This window comes from Lipotes vexillifer, unplaced genomic scaffold, assembly GCF_000442215.2.
Source record: "Lipotes vexillifer unplaced genomic scaffold, Lipotes_vexillifer_v1.1 scaffold687, whole genome shotgun sequence".
Taxonomy (NCBI): domain Eukaryota; kingdom Metazoa; phylum Chordata; class Mammalia; order Artiodactyla; family Lipotidae; genus Lipotes; species Lipotes vexillifer.
This window is the reverse complement of record NW_006782674.1, coordinates 689,618-704,025: the sequence shown is the minus strand read 5'-3', so window position 1 is coordinate 704,025 and position 14,408 is coordinate 689,618. Positions and strand designations below refer to the sequence as shown.

Below are 14,408 nucleotides of genomic sequence, written 5' to 3'. Positions count from 1 at the left end.
AGGAATGCTGGCCTTGCATCTGTGCCCCCAAATCCCTGAACCTGAGAAATAGGAAGCGGGAGTCTTGCTTTCGTTGTGCTCTCAAGTGTATTAAAACCCACACTCGTCGATAGCATGAAATTTTAAAGCCCGGCTTAATTTATAATAACAGCAACAATCACAGAAGCTTCTTATTTTGTAGCCAAGATGACTCTGTTTGTAACTCATTATATTCACAGAACCTTTGTTTGCCTAAGTATATTACGATGGCTTGTGAATTCCATTGTTATTATTGGCGTCGTTATTCGTACCTTGATCCGTGTTACTATTTTCATCGAGTTGCCTTTTTCTTTAGCTTTCAGTAACGTCTTAAAGGCTTTGTCCTATTTATAATCATAAATTCCTTAATGGCAGGAACGATTTTTCTGATGTTATGGGGAAGAGGGACAGTAAGGGGCAGAGCAAGACTAGCTGGTTTCCTCAAAGCCACATCGATGCCAGAGGAACAAATCCACGATGGATGGATTCATTCATTCATGCCACATGCATTTACTGAGGATTCCTTCATGCCTACATGATGCTGAGGCTCAGGCCACTAAGACGCAAATGATTACAAATGGGGCAATGGTGTCACCCAGACCTGGGTTCCAAGAATCCCATTTTGACGAAGTGATATATTTAGTCGATAGCTTATGTGAATTTGGCAGTGTTACCATTTACATCTTGTCTCCCTCATTAGATAACAACAGCACCCACTTGCGTGTAAAATGTATATAGTAAATGCTTGTATTATCTGGCACGTAGTAAATACTCAGTAAATGTTAACTGTGGTTGGTTGATCTTCCTCAAGGAGCTCATAAGCCAGAAAAAGGACCAGACCCTGGAATCCCCAGAACTGTGCTGTGAGGGATGGCGTCAGGGCCATAATGAAAATGAATCAAAGTGTGAGGACTGGCCCAGGCACGTGCGAAGCTGGGCCGAGAGGCTGCCTTCCAGGCAAAAGAAGCAGCATCAACCAGACCCAGAACCAAGCGGGGGTGAGCATGTGAATGAATGAAGGAAAATCTGGCTGGAGCACTGGTCCTCCAAGGGGGACCAGGGCCTGAGGCTGGACTGTTGATTGGGACCATTCTGCAAAGGGCTTGAATGCCATCTTCAGGGCTTTAGATTTTACTGTATTTTAACAGTTTTAAGACACACATTTTCCTTCACGTTTTAACATCTCCGAACAGAATACATCTTACAATCAATGTGTTGCACTAGTATTAATTGCCAGCATTTTTTCCTTTCTTAGTAATATGTAAAATTACAGTGTTGTACCGTACAATTGGTGCCTCAGATTAAGTGAAATACATGGCATGTTAAAGGCTGCAGGACCCGAGGCCTGATTAGAGAGAGCTTCATGTTGTTGTTGTGTCCTTTCCATTCCAGTGACTTGTCCAGTGCTGGTAAATTAATGCCCAGTTGTGCTCAGATGTAATTCGGTGCTGATGAGGGATGTGGGTTCTACCAACACTTAACAGCCATTGTCTCAGCGGAGGGGCCCTGGCTAGGGTTGAGTCCCTACCCAATATGAACTGTCTTTCTTCAAAGAGACACACATGGAAAATAAGAAGTGCAGGCAAAGCAGCAAAACTGCTGAGAAAATGTGTGACATATTCCAAAGACAACTTACACACAGCACTCAGACACCTGCTGTCTCGTCCTTCGCACGGACTTATCCTCGTGCTCCTTGATATGTCCTACCACTTCCTCCAAGACTGGATCTCGCTGTCTGTGTGCAACTACCGTGGATTCTGCAGAATGAGTTACGAACCTGGGCAGAAAACTGGGTGAAGTATCACTGAAGGGGTGATACTATGGAAGAGATCTTTTATTGCTTTCAATTTCTTGATTCTTTGGTGTGCCTTCCCATCTCTTCTGTCTCCTCCCATGCTTCTTTTTTTTTTATTATTATCAATTTTTGAATTGTATTTTATTTATTTTTTTATACAGCAGGTTCTTATTACTTATCCATTTTATGCATATCCCTCCCATGCTTCTTTATGCCCCTCTTTTCTGCCTCTCTTCACTGAGCAGAGCTGTCCTTGGAGTACAGTCAATCAGTAGGTCACCTGTTGTGGAGACAGGGACAGGGAGATAGACAGTGAAGAAGAACCTGGAGGTCCCACCAGCTGATGCTCAGAACTATCTGAGGCTCTTCTACATCCCTTCTCTGGTGGACCAGTTTGGTTGCCTAGCAACAGTGCCCTCTGCTCTTTCCATATGGGCTTCTTAGCATCATCTCTCCTTCTTCTTTCTTCCCTTCAGACCAGTCCATGAAATTCATTTTTAGCCAATTTTGATTCATTAATATAGTGAAGATAGGTGAGAGAGAAAGTGTGTGGTGTGACTTTCCTTGGATGCTCAACCCTTTAAGCTCAACCAGGCCACTAAAGGCTCTGAATGGAATCCACTGAGTTCTCAATCTTAGCTGTACTACAGACTCACTGTGGAGGTGGTTAAGAGCAAAAGTTGTGGACAAGACCTAGGGAGTGAAAAAATCCCCCTGGCATCTGTAGGGTCCGGAATTCCATTCGATCACCGTTCCGCTGCTCTAGCCAGGCAGAGGAGCTGAGTATTTCCAGTTCTTGTCCGTGTTGTTTATCATATATGATGTGCTTGTACACTACAGGGTCTTTGGTGAAAAGACTTCATTATTAGGTTCAGCTTCTATGCTAGGTCCTTTCAGATAAGAATCACTGGAGGCGCTAGTCCTGTCCCAGTAAGTCCTGAATGCAGGCATGGAATGTAATTCAACACCCAGACCAAGTGTAGGGGCCCTTGAGTGTTCTGTCCTAACCTAAAAAGATGGAAAACTCAGGTCTAATCAGTTCCAATTATTGTATCCAAAGTGGGGGTGGGGTGGAGGGGAGAGACAAAGGGGGAGAGAGAGAGGGAGAGGAGAGCTATATTATTAAGGTTTATTTATTTATATGTGAGCAAATACATTCATAATTGCGGCTTTTCACAAGATGGAACACTTTTTCCTTTTCTTTCAATGCCTTGCATATGGTATGTACACAATAAATGTTTGTGAAAGGAAGAATGGAAGGAATCTCTAGTTCAATGGTTTTAGTAAAACAGATCTTTTCACGGGACAAAACATGGAAAGTTGAGCTGTGGAGTACGTGATTGAGAACTGATATTAAGTGTAAGCTGAGAAACTATTTCATGAGATAAATGTTCATGTTTTTTGGACATAGGACACTTCAGATTGGGGATTGGGCAGTAGAGAATAAGTTATATTTCTGACCTCAGAATTTTCACTTACAGAGTATTGTGTGGGTAGGAGATTCCCAACCTCTAGCCCAGCTTTAACATTCTGTGATTCCAGGTGTTAATCACTTTCTCTCACTGTGTCTCAGTTTGTCTGGTCTATGACATGGCAAGGATGCCACTCACTCTGTCTTTACTAGCTGAGTAATCACCTGCACCAGAACAGAGCCCGTGTGGGTCCTGCTCTTTCCTGGGCGTCTCGACATTCTAAATGGGGGAAGCCATGTCTCATCATGGAAGGATCCCTGGGTTTCCATTTCTCCTCTTCAGTCATTGCAGCCCCGGGAAGTGGTCTGGCAATGGAAAACAGCGATGTGTGGTCACTGTCATTCGGAGAACAGTGATGTGAGCCATCCTTCCTCCCTCGTTTGGCATGTGGACAGCCCAACATCCAAGTGGCACTTTAGGATGCTGTTTGGGGCCCAGAAATGTGTCTTCTTGGGGAAGAAAAGAACTATTTTCTTGTCCAGAGGATGGGAGCTGAGTGCCAGATGAGGGAAGTGGGTAGCTGGGGTCACCAGTTTCCGCAGTTTTTATCTAAGAGCAGATCTTATTCAGCGTTGTCTTCCCAGAGCCAGAATGTCCCCCATGCCCCAGTATTTACAGTGTGGTCACTATGGAATTATTTGTTGAATGTTGAACATTATGAGACATTCCACGGCTAGACTAAAAGGATATCTGACTGTCTATAGAACATCCTCATGTGATTTGGAGGTGAGGATGTTAATCACTGTGTAGATATCTGAGTGATTACTGCACTGGCAGCATTTTTAAGACAATTTGTCCTGAAAGCGTGGAGCAAGTCGTTCTTAACAGTTACATTTCATCCAGACTTAATAGCTGGCTGGCTTTGACACCATCAGAAGGTATTCTCTCTCTCTCTTTTTTTATGCTGTTTTCCATAAAAGGGGGATCGACAACTGCCTTTTGCCAGTGGATTTCAAAACATTTGGGGGTCACAGCGTTTGAAGGGGCCTCCCTGACCCACTAAAGGCTCTCTGCTTCATTTAGAGGCCGAGAGGAATTTGAATCTGTCCAGGCTCCTGGGCTGGTAGCACAACTGGCGTGGAGCCAGCCCTCCTGAATCCCAGTTCAGTGCTCTTTCCCCAAGGCACACAGTAGCCTTCAATCCTGTGGTCCTTGCAGACCAGACATGGGACGTTTGAAGAACTTGCCCTCGCCACAGTGCACAGCTGGGATGTAAGACGAGTGGCGGCTGAAGGTGTTTGTGACTTTCAGAGAGGACCTAGCCATTTGAGAGGTGGAGAAGTAACAGGTTTCTACAGTGTATACATAGACTGTGTGATGAGCAGATGTTTTCCCTCCCCACGAGAGGAAATGGACTTAAACTGCGCCAGGAAGGACTTCGGGCAGATAGTCAGGAGAACTTCCTGACCCTGTGAACTCATCAAAGGCAGATCCTATCAGCCGCAGACTCATGCAGCTGCTGGCAGAGCTTTCTGTTTTCCCGCAAAGTGCAAGGGAAGCCCCTTTAGTGAGCAAAGGCACGTTTACCCCTCCTGGAAATATGTTCCAAGCAGAGCTCGTATCCCCGAGGCTCATTGTTTTCTGCTCTCTGCTAAACAGCCCTGGTTGTGTCATTTTGGATCAAGCCAAGCCTGCCGAAACCGTGGAAGCTGCCTTGGCTGTCTTTTCTTAGCAATAGGTCAGGAAGAGAGCATTCCGGCTTTTAAACATTGTTACTTGGAAAATGGGCCGAACTTGCTACTACTGGGGTGCAGCTAATTGCGGAATTCTCCAAGGTGGTGACTGGTGACCTTTTGAAAAGAGAATAAAACTCATCCCTCTGCATAGGGCTGTCCATTTGTACACCTGTGTTGAGCAAGTATGATGTGTACATCACAGGTGTGTATGTACTGTTTCAGCTGTGTATTTCTGCATGTGCCTCTGGGCGTTCATTGCACAGTCATATGTGCTTCCACAGCCAGGGGACATGTGTGGACATGGAAAGCGTGTGTGTGTGTGTGTGTGTGTGTGTGTGTGTGTGTGTGTGTGAGAGAGAGAGAACATGTGCACGTGACCCTCATCACTTTCTCTTTCCACATCGCCCATGGCTGCATACATGTGCAGGTAGCTGCAGCACACTTGCAGCTGTCCATTCTTTTTGCTCATGCTGTTCTCCCTGCCTTTAGAGGGGAGAAATTGTTAACTGTTGGCAATGCAATAAAGAGAAACTGATTTCAATGGAATGTTCCCTTGCCCTGCAGACACACTGCTACCGCTTTTATGCTGCACATTACACCGTGGTGAAATTTAGTTAATTTTATGGTTTGTTATTACAACAGCAGAGTGTATTGAGAGAGGCAGCTTTTGTTGGCGCCACGTCCCAAATTTCCTGGGTGTGATGGGAGTCAGAGCGGGAAGCTAGCAGTGGTCGGAAACCAAGTCCTCGCAGAAGCAAAGTGGCTGCTCTAATTGGTTTTTAACTTTCATAACTTATAGGAGTTAGTTAATTGGTCAGCAGAGGCTTGGCTGCTGCCCTCACTGGGTATATATTTTGGTCAGGGAGTCAGAAGGAACGTTCACAGGACAGTGAGAAAGCAACCAGGTGCTCAGCTGTTCTGCTGAAAAACAGCACATTTTGGTGAGGAGAGCGTTGCAGTCTGAATGTGCTGTGTTCAATTCCCAGCTTTGCCAGCTATTGGCTCCTGCATCTCTGACCTCAGTTTCTTCCCCTGTAAAGTGGGATAGTAATGGCCACCCTCTGAGGTTCCTGGGAGATAAGCTCCTGGAGCATAGTAGGTGCTTACTTAGTGTCCCTTCCTCTTCTCCCTTCTTGCCAGGGAAATCTCTCTGTTCCAGAATCTCTCTGGAGGCGTGAGAAAGCCAGCACACTTGGGGTTTTGAAATCAGACTGATTACCAAACGGGAAGGGATGAAGGGTACACAGGTAATAGTGCACATGCTTTCTGAACCCCCAAGTCAGGACATACAATCTGGGAACTTTGGAAGGATTATTCTGGAAAATCCACAACAAAAATAGGTGCCTCCTGGATCAGATGCTGAGGACCTAGAGTGGAATGTGATGAAAGCCATTAGCTCATTGGGAGGCATGCCATCAGTCACTCTGAACGAAGCAAAGCTATTAGCACTCTTATTTATACTACTAACGAAGCTAATTCAATCTTAAATCCGAAACAGAGTTGGTGTGGACTAGAAAACTCCGGAGAGCAGAAGCTATTTTCACAAGAATATGGCTTTCCCCGTTATCCTTCTCTGCTGGGTCCTTGGGTCCCACCGCCAATGGCAGGGCAAGCAGATGACAAAGAATGTGGCGGCCGCACTATCATTCCTCCAAAAGGTCCGGCAACTTCTCCCCGGGGCTGGGAGGCCGCTTATCTCTCTTCCAGTGACTTCATTGTTCTCTCTCAGCAGACAGGAGCCCAACAACTCCCATTGGTCTCGCCAAGTGGCATGTGTTGGGTGGAACATGCCACCAGCAGGCCCCTGATTGCCTCCTAGAATGGGAGGGAAAGGTCTCGAGAGAAGGAGACCACACAGATAAAGACTGACCAATTCAGGTGCCTGGGTCAGCAGTTTTATTCCTCTGTTGATTCCTCTCTTTGCTTTGGAGCTTGTTTTCTGGAATTTCCTTTGCCCTTAGAAGAGCTCTGGGAGCACTGAGATGCCACACATTCATATTCTCTGATGGTTTGGATGAGAGAAGAACAAACAACGAGATCTTTGTTTCCTGAGTTGAAACTCATCATTTCGTGGATTATGTCAGAACTCATCAATTTAAAATTTAATATATAGGGTGGCTTGAGCTTTAATGCTAAAAGAAAAAAAAGTTTCTATTTTGGCTCAGGAAGCTCCAGAATGGAAGTATTTGAAAACCACCCAACAAGGCTGACTCATTTAAGGAGAATTAACTCAAGTGCTTTGGGGCAGTGGGGCGAGGAGGGCGGGAGTTGGGAATGAACACCCTCCGCAGGAGAATGCAAGCTCCTGACTCACAACATGAGAGAATGATTACATCTTGGCGATTTTAGCAATCAGTAAACGAAGCCCCTTATTATATAGCAAAGGGAACACTGTGCATTTAGTGTTCTTCCACCAGACTGAAAATATTCCTATTGTTAATCATCCCCAGTCCTCACTTCTGATAAAGCTCGTTGTCGCTGTGGAGGGTGCTGGAGACAACCTCTTATTTATGAAGACTGTGCTTTGGGAATAAGGTTGAGGTTTTGAAATATCGTGAGTCACTACTGAAGCACAGATCTGGGGCAAGGTGTGAGGAATTTTCAAAAGATTAAAGAGAAGCAACAGGTTTTCCTTTACAGTGAAACTTTGCTGAAGAGAATATATATATTTTTAAATTATCTGGAATCAGTCAAGATTTTTACAGTGCTAGAGAAATCATCCCAAACATCAACCCATCAATGTAAACGTGCAGATATTCTGGTTAATAGAAAGACCTGGTAAACAGAACAACAGAAACAACAAACAGGACTGCATTTTTTTTATTAAGGTGTTTCGTAGTCTGGCTTATTTTACAATCAGAAAATTAGACTCCAGTGAGAGCCACCTGTTCTATTCCCATTCAGTCCTAATGTCCCAGGCACTGGGTAGTGCCGTCTCTGAGCAGGGGTTGAAGGAATACCTGGAAGTGTTTCTTCTCTAACCCAACGTCTATACACATGAAGGAGAAGGGCTAAAGGCTCCCATTCCCTCTTGCTTAACCCACAAAGTCCACTCCTGATTCTGGCTCTGATACAATGAGTGATACCTTAATCTAGATTTCCTCACTGTTTGCAATCAGGCCACAGAATCTGAGGTGTCACTTTCTAAAGGAAGCGGAAATCTCATAAAGCAGCAGAGAACAATTCTTAGCAAAAGATCTACCTCTTTTAAAATATAACCGCTGAATTTGTTCTTTGGGGAAGGAAGGAAGGGAGGGAGGGAGGGAGGAAGGAAAGAAGGAAGGAAGGAAGGGAGGAAGGGAGGGAGGGAGGGAGGGAGGGAGAGAGGAATGCCTTCTACTCCCTACCACTGAAATAGTTCACACCGAGCCACAAGAATTCCATTAAATAGACGCTACATAGTGTGAAAAAGAAAGTTACAGATGTTATAAAATCATCACAGTTATTTAATGCACTTATTTAGTGTCACAACAGTGGCTAAATATGTATACACAGCTGTGCTCAAAGCACCTTGTAAACAGGGAAGACTAAGGTCTTCCAGGACCCTGAAGAGGGAGTTAGGTTCTCTCTGCGCAGGAAGGATCGGAGGGGTGGAAGTTGCAATGAGTTTTGCGCTGTGTCAACAACTGTTTTCCTGCCAAGCACTGCCGTCAGGGCTTGTGGGACAAGGCACAGACAGTGGCAAGGCCTGGGACCGTGTCTCCCTAGCAAGTCCCCACCGGACCCCTGGGAAGTGGGCCCCTGAGCTGAGCCTGCTCACCAAGGGGGAGAGGTGCTTTCTCCCAGGGCCCCCGCAAGCCTCGCCTCTCCCCTCTCGGCAGTCCCGCCCTGGCGTGGGAGGCCCCCCTCCAAGCCCAGGCACCTCCTTGAGGATCCCCACAGTGGACACGGCCCTCCGCAGCTGAGTACCAGGCACAATTAGACAGCCCGGGGCCACTCCAGCCACACCTGCCCTCCCAGCGGGGCTGTTAGCAGCAGGAGCCAGCGAGGCATTGGGGGGGATGGGGGGATGTCTGAAGCCTCCCCTTCACAGGCTCCCCTGGCCATCGCCCTTGCCTGCGTTACCCTGCGGTAACCTTGGTGCTACCTTCCTGCCTCCCCAGCTTCCCTCTCCTTCCTCCTCGCTGAACATCCAGGGGAGTAGCAGCTCAGGGCTGGGGGCAGGTGCAGGATGGGACGGAGCTAGGGCAACCCATTATCACTCTGCACACACACGTTGTCTAATGGGCATCAGGCCGGGAATGCCGCTAACAAGCCGGTGCCGGAGACCCCTCCCCACAAACTCCCCCCGGCCAGTCATGCCCAGGGAAGGCTGTTGTGGAGGAACAAGCAGATGAAGAGGACGGCTGCCTATCCTGCTTTTGAACCCAGAAGTGGAAACCAGTCATGTCCTTTTGAGATCATCAAATCTGATGACTTTTAGATTGTGGAGTGGTACCCATTAATGTGTCACGAAAGCAATTTAGTGGGTCGTAACCAGCATTGTACCGTTAAAAATGGAAAAATATCGGAATGCATGTCACATATAAATGGAACTTTTCCTTCTGTTGTCTATAAGTGTGTGTGTGTCCTGGGTTGAAATGTATTTCTGATTGTAAGTCTTAAAGAAAAAGCTGGAGAGGGACTTCCTTGGTGGCTCAGTGGTTAAGAATCTGCCTGCCAATGCAGGGGACACGGGTTCGAGCCCTGGTCCAGGAAGATCCCACATGCCGCGGAGCAACTAAGCCTGTGCAGCGCAACTACTGAGCCTGCGCTCTGGAGCCCGCGAGCCACAACTACTGAGCCCGAGTGCCACAACTGCTGAAGCCCGCGTGCCTAGAGCCCGTGCTCCGCAACGAGAAGCCACCGCAATGAGAAGCCCATGCACCGCAACAAAGAGTAGCCCCTGTTCGCCGCAACTAGACAAAGCCTGCACACGGCGACGAAGACCCAACGGTGAAGACCCAATGCAGCCATAAATTAATTAAATGATTTTTAAAAAAAGAGAGAGAGGAAAGCTGGAAAAAGGGTGATGGTAGCCTAGCCCTATCCCTTCTGCTCTGACTTCCCTCCAAGCTCTCTGAACCAGTGGGAGCCACCCAGGATGCAGAGATCTCAGAAGGGAAATGCCTAACCTCTGTTGGCAAAAGCCTGTCCTGGTTTCATGAACACTCCTCACTTCTGGCAAGTTCTTCCCTGCTGTCCTGTCTGAATACCAGTTGACACCATTTCTCTTACTTGGTTATAGAAATCTGACTGCCCTTCATGTAATGATCCTTGATTAAATTCTCCCAGTGAGGAATTTAGAAATCCCAGCTCCTCAGGTAAGAATTGGGCACACTTACCGTAGATGATGCTTCCCCTTCCCATTGGCTTTCCTTCCTACTTTCAGAGCTGACCAGGCCCCAGGAAAGGACTAGGAAAAGACTGTGTCCCAGGCAAGGCATCAGCCAGTTTCAACTTAAACAATAAGAACATCCATTCTCTGGCCTGAGAGTCTCAGTCACGTGCAAAGAACTGTGACGTCTTTTCTACACCTGAGCTGGACACATGGTTTCCTTCCACTCCCTTTGCAGGTACATGAAGGCAGAGGGATGAATCAGGGATTCCAGAGGCTTTGGGAATGTTCCTTTGATTAACAATTAACTTATTATTGACAAGATGTGAGTGCTTGAAGGGAGATTAGGAGCCATCTATGTCTGTTTATACAGAAGATGAACCTACTGCCCTTTGAAGTTCAGTGTCTTCCCCAGGGTTGCCCGAATTCTGTGGCTGAGCAGAGTCCAGAACCCAGATCTCGACACCCAGGAGTTCCTTCCACTCTCCCAGGGATCCTTGACTGTCACTACTGGCTCTTGTGGCACTGCTTGTTCTCCTATAGGAACTAGCTCTCGCCCCCGTGGGACCCTTGCTGTGCATTGTTTGAGGCACATGGGCGACTCCTGGTTTTGCTGTCACCTCTTCCAACAGTGGTGCTTGGGCTGGGGAGATGGGGGCGCTGGTGCTTTGGGCCCCCTGAAGGGAGGCATGGAAGGAGAGGCTGCGAGCAATGGCCTCGCACTATTATGATGAGAGAGACACTGTAAACTTGAGGTGATTACTTTTATCATTGTTATTATTAGATTTAGTGGCTGAGTGAGCAGCTCACTTGGCCCTAATAGAAAATTTCTCCCGACAACTCTCCATAACTGCAGGATCTGGGAAAGGTGATTGCAAGGCATCCTCTCACCTCCGCTGGGGAGTGACATGCGCCAGACTCGGACACGGACAGGTCCCCCAGCAGCTGAGCAGTGCATCTCTCCCCTTCTCAGGCCCGCGACTCGGAGCGGGAGGGGTGAGGGCAGGGAACAGGGGGCTGCAGGCCCCGTGAACTCGTAGCAGAGGCAGGCGCTGTCTTTGGCAAAGGTGAGGTGTGTGCAGGGGGGTTGTGGCCCCACAGCCAGTTCAGGGCCCGGGGCCAGGAGAGGCTCCCATATCCATCTTCCCTCAGCTCTCAGTTGAATCCATTAGGAATGTATCTCTGTCTCCCGATTGCTCTTCTGTGCTATTAATTTGTGGTTATATTAATTCCGGCTGTTATCATACAGCCAGGTGATGCAGAACAAAGCTTCTCATTACCATGGCCGGGATGTTGCTGCTCCTGCCAGGGTTGACCCCCTCCTCACGCTGTCACACCCCCATCTCTGCTCTGTCTTGACATGCGTGGAGCCTTGAACCCTGGAAAATGACTGATGGATCCTGAGACCCAGGCAGCAATTCATAAGTCAAAGGTGACCGGGGGAATCACAGTGAAGGGAGCAGCTTTGTTCTGTCACTGCCCTTGGTTGCCCTTCCCCTTTATTAAAAAAAAAAAAAAAATTCTTATACGCTTAAGTACCACCTGCAACTCCTATGACAGGTGTCTTGGACTGCACTGGTGATGGGCAGGGAGGCAAGGTGCACTGGGTCATTGGCAAGGTGACTGCCAGGGTTAATGGTGCTGTGTGGTCTCGGTCACACCCATCCCTGTGAGCCCCGTCGACTCATGACCCAGATCAGATCCACAGCTCACGGTAGGCGCTAAGCCCCCGGCCCACTGTATCATTCAACTAAGGGGCTCAGTTTGGGCCACTCACCTCCTCACAGCCGTGCACAGGCACAATTTGAAACGGAAAGGGTCTCCAGTGGGCCTCCCCAACGTACCAGCTTCTTAACACTTTTCACGTTTTGAATTGTGCTATAGGGAAGACCCAGGGCTGCACAGGGCAGAAGGCACATTTTATTTTTAAGGACTGTGGGCCTTTTCTCCCCTTTCTCCATTCCTGTCCCTTCTGAATCATTCATTGGTAAGTGGGTTATATTTCACTCTGAGTGGTGATTACTGAAAAAGCATGAAAGCTTCATTCTGGTGGTTACTCTGCCACTGTGAAACAATCGATGAAACTCCTGCTGGCGTCCCAGAGGCCCCCCGATGGGAGGTGGCCAGCACTGCTGAGGCCTCTTCCTGCCCTGGGCTTCTTTTTCTTTCCACCACCCCCTCCAATGTTCTCTGCCCAGTTACACTGTCTCCCAAACACTGCAGGTCCTTCCCACCTCTAGTTTTTGCACATGCTGTTCTCTAAACTAGACTGTTCCCTCTTATTCTATCTGCAGAAGACTCCCTCATTCCGTAAGAATCAGCTCAGGGGCATCTGCTCTGTGACCCATCCGCTTGCCTCTCTGGGTACCCACTTTCTGGATTTCAGCTGTAGCCCTTAACACACAATGCAAAGCACCCCTGAGAAGAGTTAGGTCTCGTTTACATTATTCGTACCCAATGCCCAGCACGGCATCCGGCTTCCCATAAGGTCAAAAAATACCTGTTGAATGAATGATGGAATCCTCCCAATTTTGTAAACAGAAAATCTTCATCACAGGACTCAGAGCCACTGGGTCAAGGTCACTGAATAAAGCGGGACTAGAACCTGGGAACTCTGGTTCCTGGGCGGGACCCCACTCATCTGTCAGTATCCCCAAATTTCCAGAGAGCATCCAGAGGCCAGGAGCCAACCCATTTTTATCTACATGCCCTGCGATCCCTTGAGAATGGCTGGTGCAGAGGGCTTTGAATTGTCATTATTCTGCTAGTTAAAAACAACCCATGGAGCTGGAGGCCAGTGATGCAAACGAGGCAAAGTAGCTGGCACTGGCTCCGGGCTCTCTGGCAATGCTGCCACAATTAAGGGTTGTGCTTAACCAGTTCTCTCTGGTTTCCATCAAGGCAGTGTGTGACGTCACTGGATTCCGGGGGCATGGGGCCAACAGCAGGGGGAAAGGCAGGCATGGGGCTGATCTCCCTTGGGCAGAATTTTGTAGGGATGCAACAGGAGGAACTCACCATTTCCTTATGTAAGAGGGGAAATACACACAAAAAAGACTTAAAAGTACACCAAGAGTCAGTGTCAGGCGTGGGGCGAGGACATGATGGCGGTGGCTTCCCGAAGATTACAGGGGAGACTCCACAGTGGGTTTGAGGTGAGTGTTAGAAGGGTAAGGTTGGAGCTGAGTTCAAGGGACAGACTCCACCTGTGGAGAGGGGCAGAGCAGGGGCATTTATACTCTGCCTGGAGGTTTCTTATATGGGCTGATAATAGGTATCCCTTGAGTGAAGTTCCCAAACCTGAGTGAGCCTCAGCATCACCTGGAGGACTCGTTACAACAGGCACTGCTGGCTCCACCTCAAGAGTTCCTGAATCTGGTCTCGGAGGGGGCCTGAGAATTTGCATTTTGAACAAACCAAGTGATGCTGACGCTGCCAGCCCCGGGCCCACCCCTTGAGAGCCATGGCCTTGGAGAAACCAAACCGAGCTTCCCCTGGAAACAAGACCATGAGGATCTCTGGCCAGGTGTGGCATCCTCCATGGTTAGGTCTTCATTAAAGACAACTTCTCCTCATCTGCAATGGTCTCTACCTCTTAGAGTTGTCGTGAACGTGACATGGAAGAGTGCATGTAGTAACTCTGATCACCGTCACCTGTGTCAGTTTGCACAGCTAGCTCGCGATGGTCATTGTGGTATTCAGAGAAGATCCAGTTCTGGTCCATGCCCTTCTCTCTGACCCTAGAGTCAGCCATCACAGAAGAATGGGCAGTTGGTGGCCCAGGAGAGAATGTGAGTGTGTCTCTACGCAGACCCTCCCAGAGGAGGGGCATCCGCTCGATGAAAAGCCATTGCCCACTGAAGGCTGTGCTGTCCACCCACAGCCACGAGGAAGGAGCCTTCCTTCTCAGCGGGACGCAGCAGTGAAGGGCTTTATTATACTGAAAACGGGAGCGAGAACGCCCATCTCCCGCAATAGGTGCTGCCAGCAGCACGACTCAGAGGATGAAGTGCTGTATTTATCCCTCACGGCAGGCGGTGGGTGCAGCGTGCACTGAAGCTGATGCCCTGACATACCCCCTGTAGCACAGAATCCAGCCTTCACTTTTTTTTTTTTTTTTTTTTTTGTGG

At 48.2% G+C, this 14,408-nt stretch overlaps 1 protein-coding gene across 3 annotated transcripts in view; it reads left to right on the top strand.

The window, feature by feature from the left end:
* Window positions 1–14,408, top strand: part of PLXNA4 (plexin A4) — a 382,796-nt gene that overhangs the window by 166,230 nt on the left and 202,158 nt on the right. Inside the window, exon 5 of one of the 3 annotated variants that reach the window (XM_007455357.1) lies at window positions 4,935–4,945. The exons of the other annotated variants lie outside the window; for them this stretch is intronic. Within the exon in view, the coding sequence (XP_007455419.1) occupies window positions 4,935–4,945 (11 nt within the window). The remainder of the gene's footprint in view (window positions 1–4,934; window positions 4,946–14,408) is intronic. 3 annotated transcript variants of the gene reach the window in all.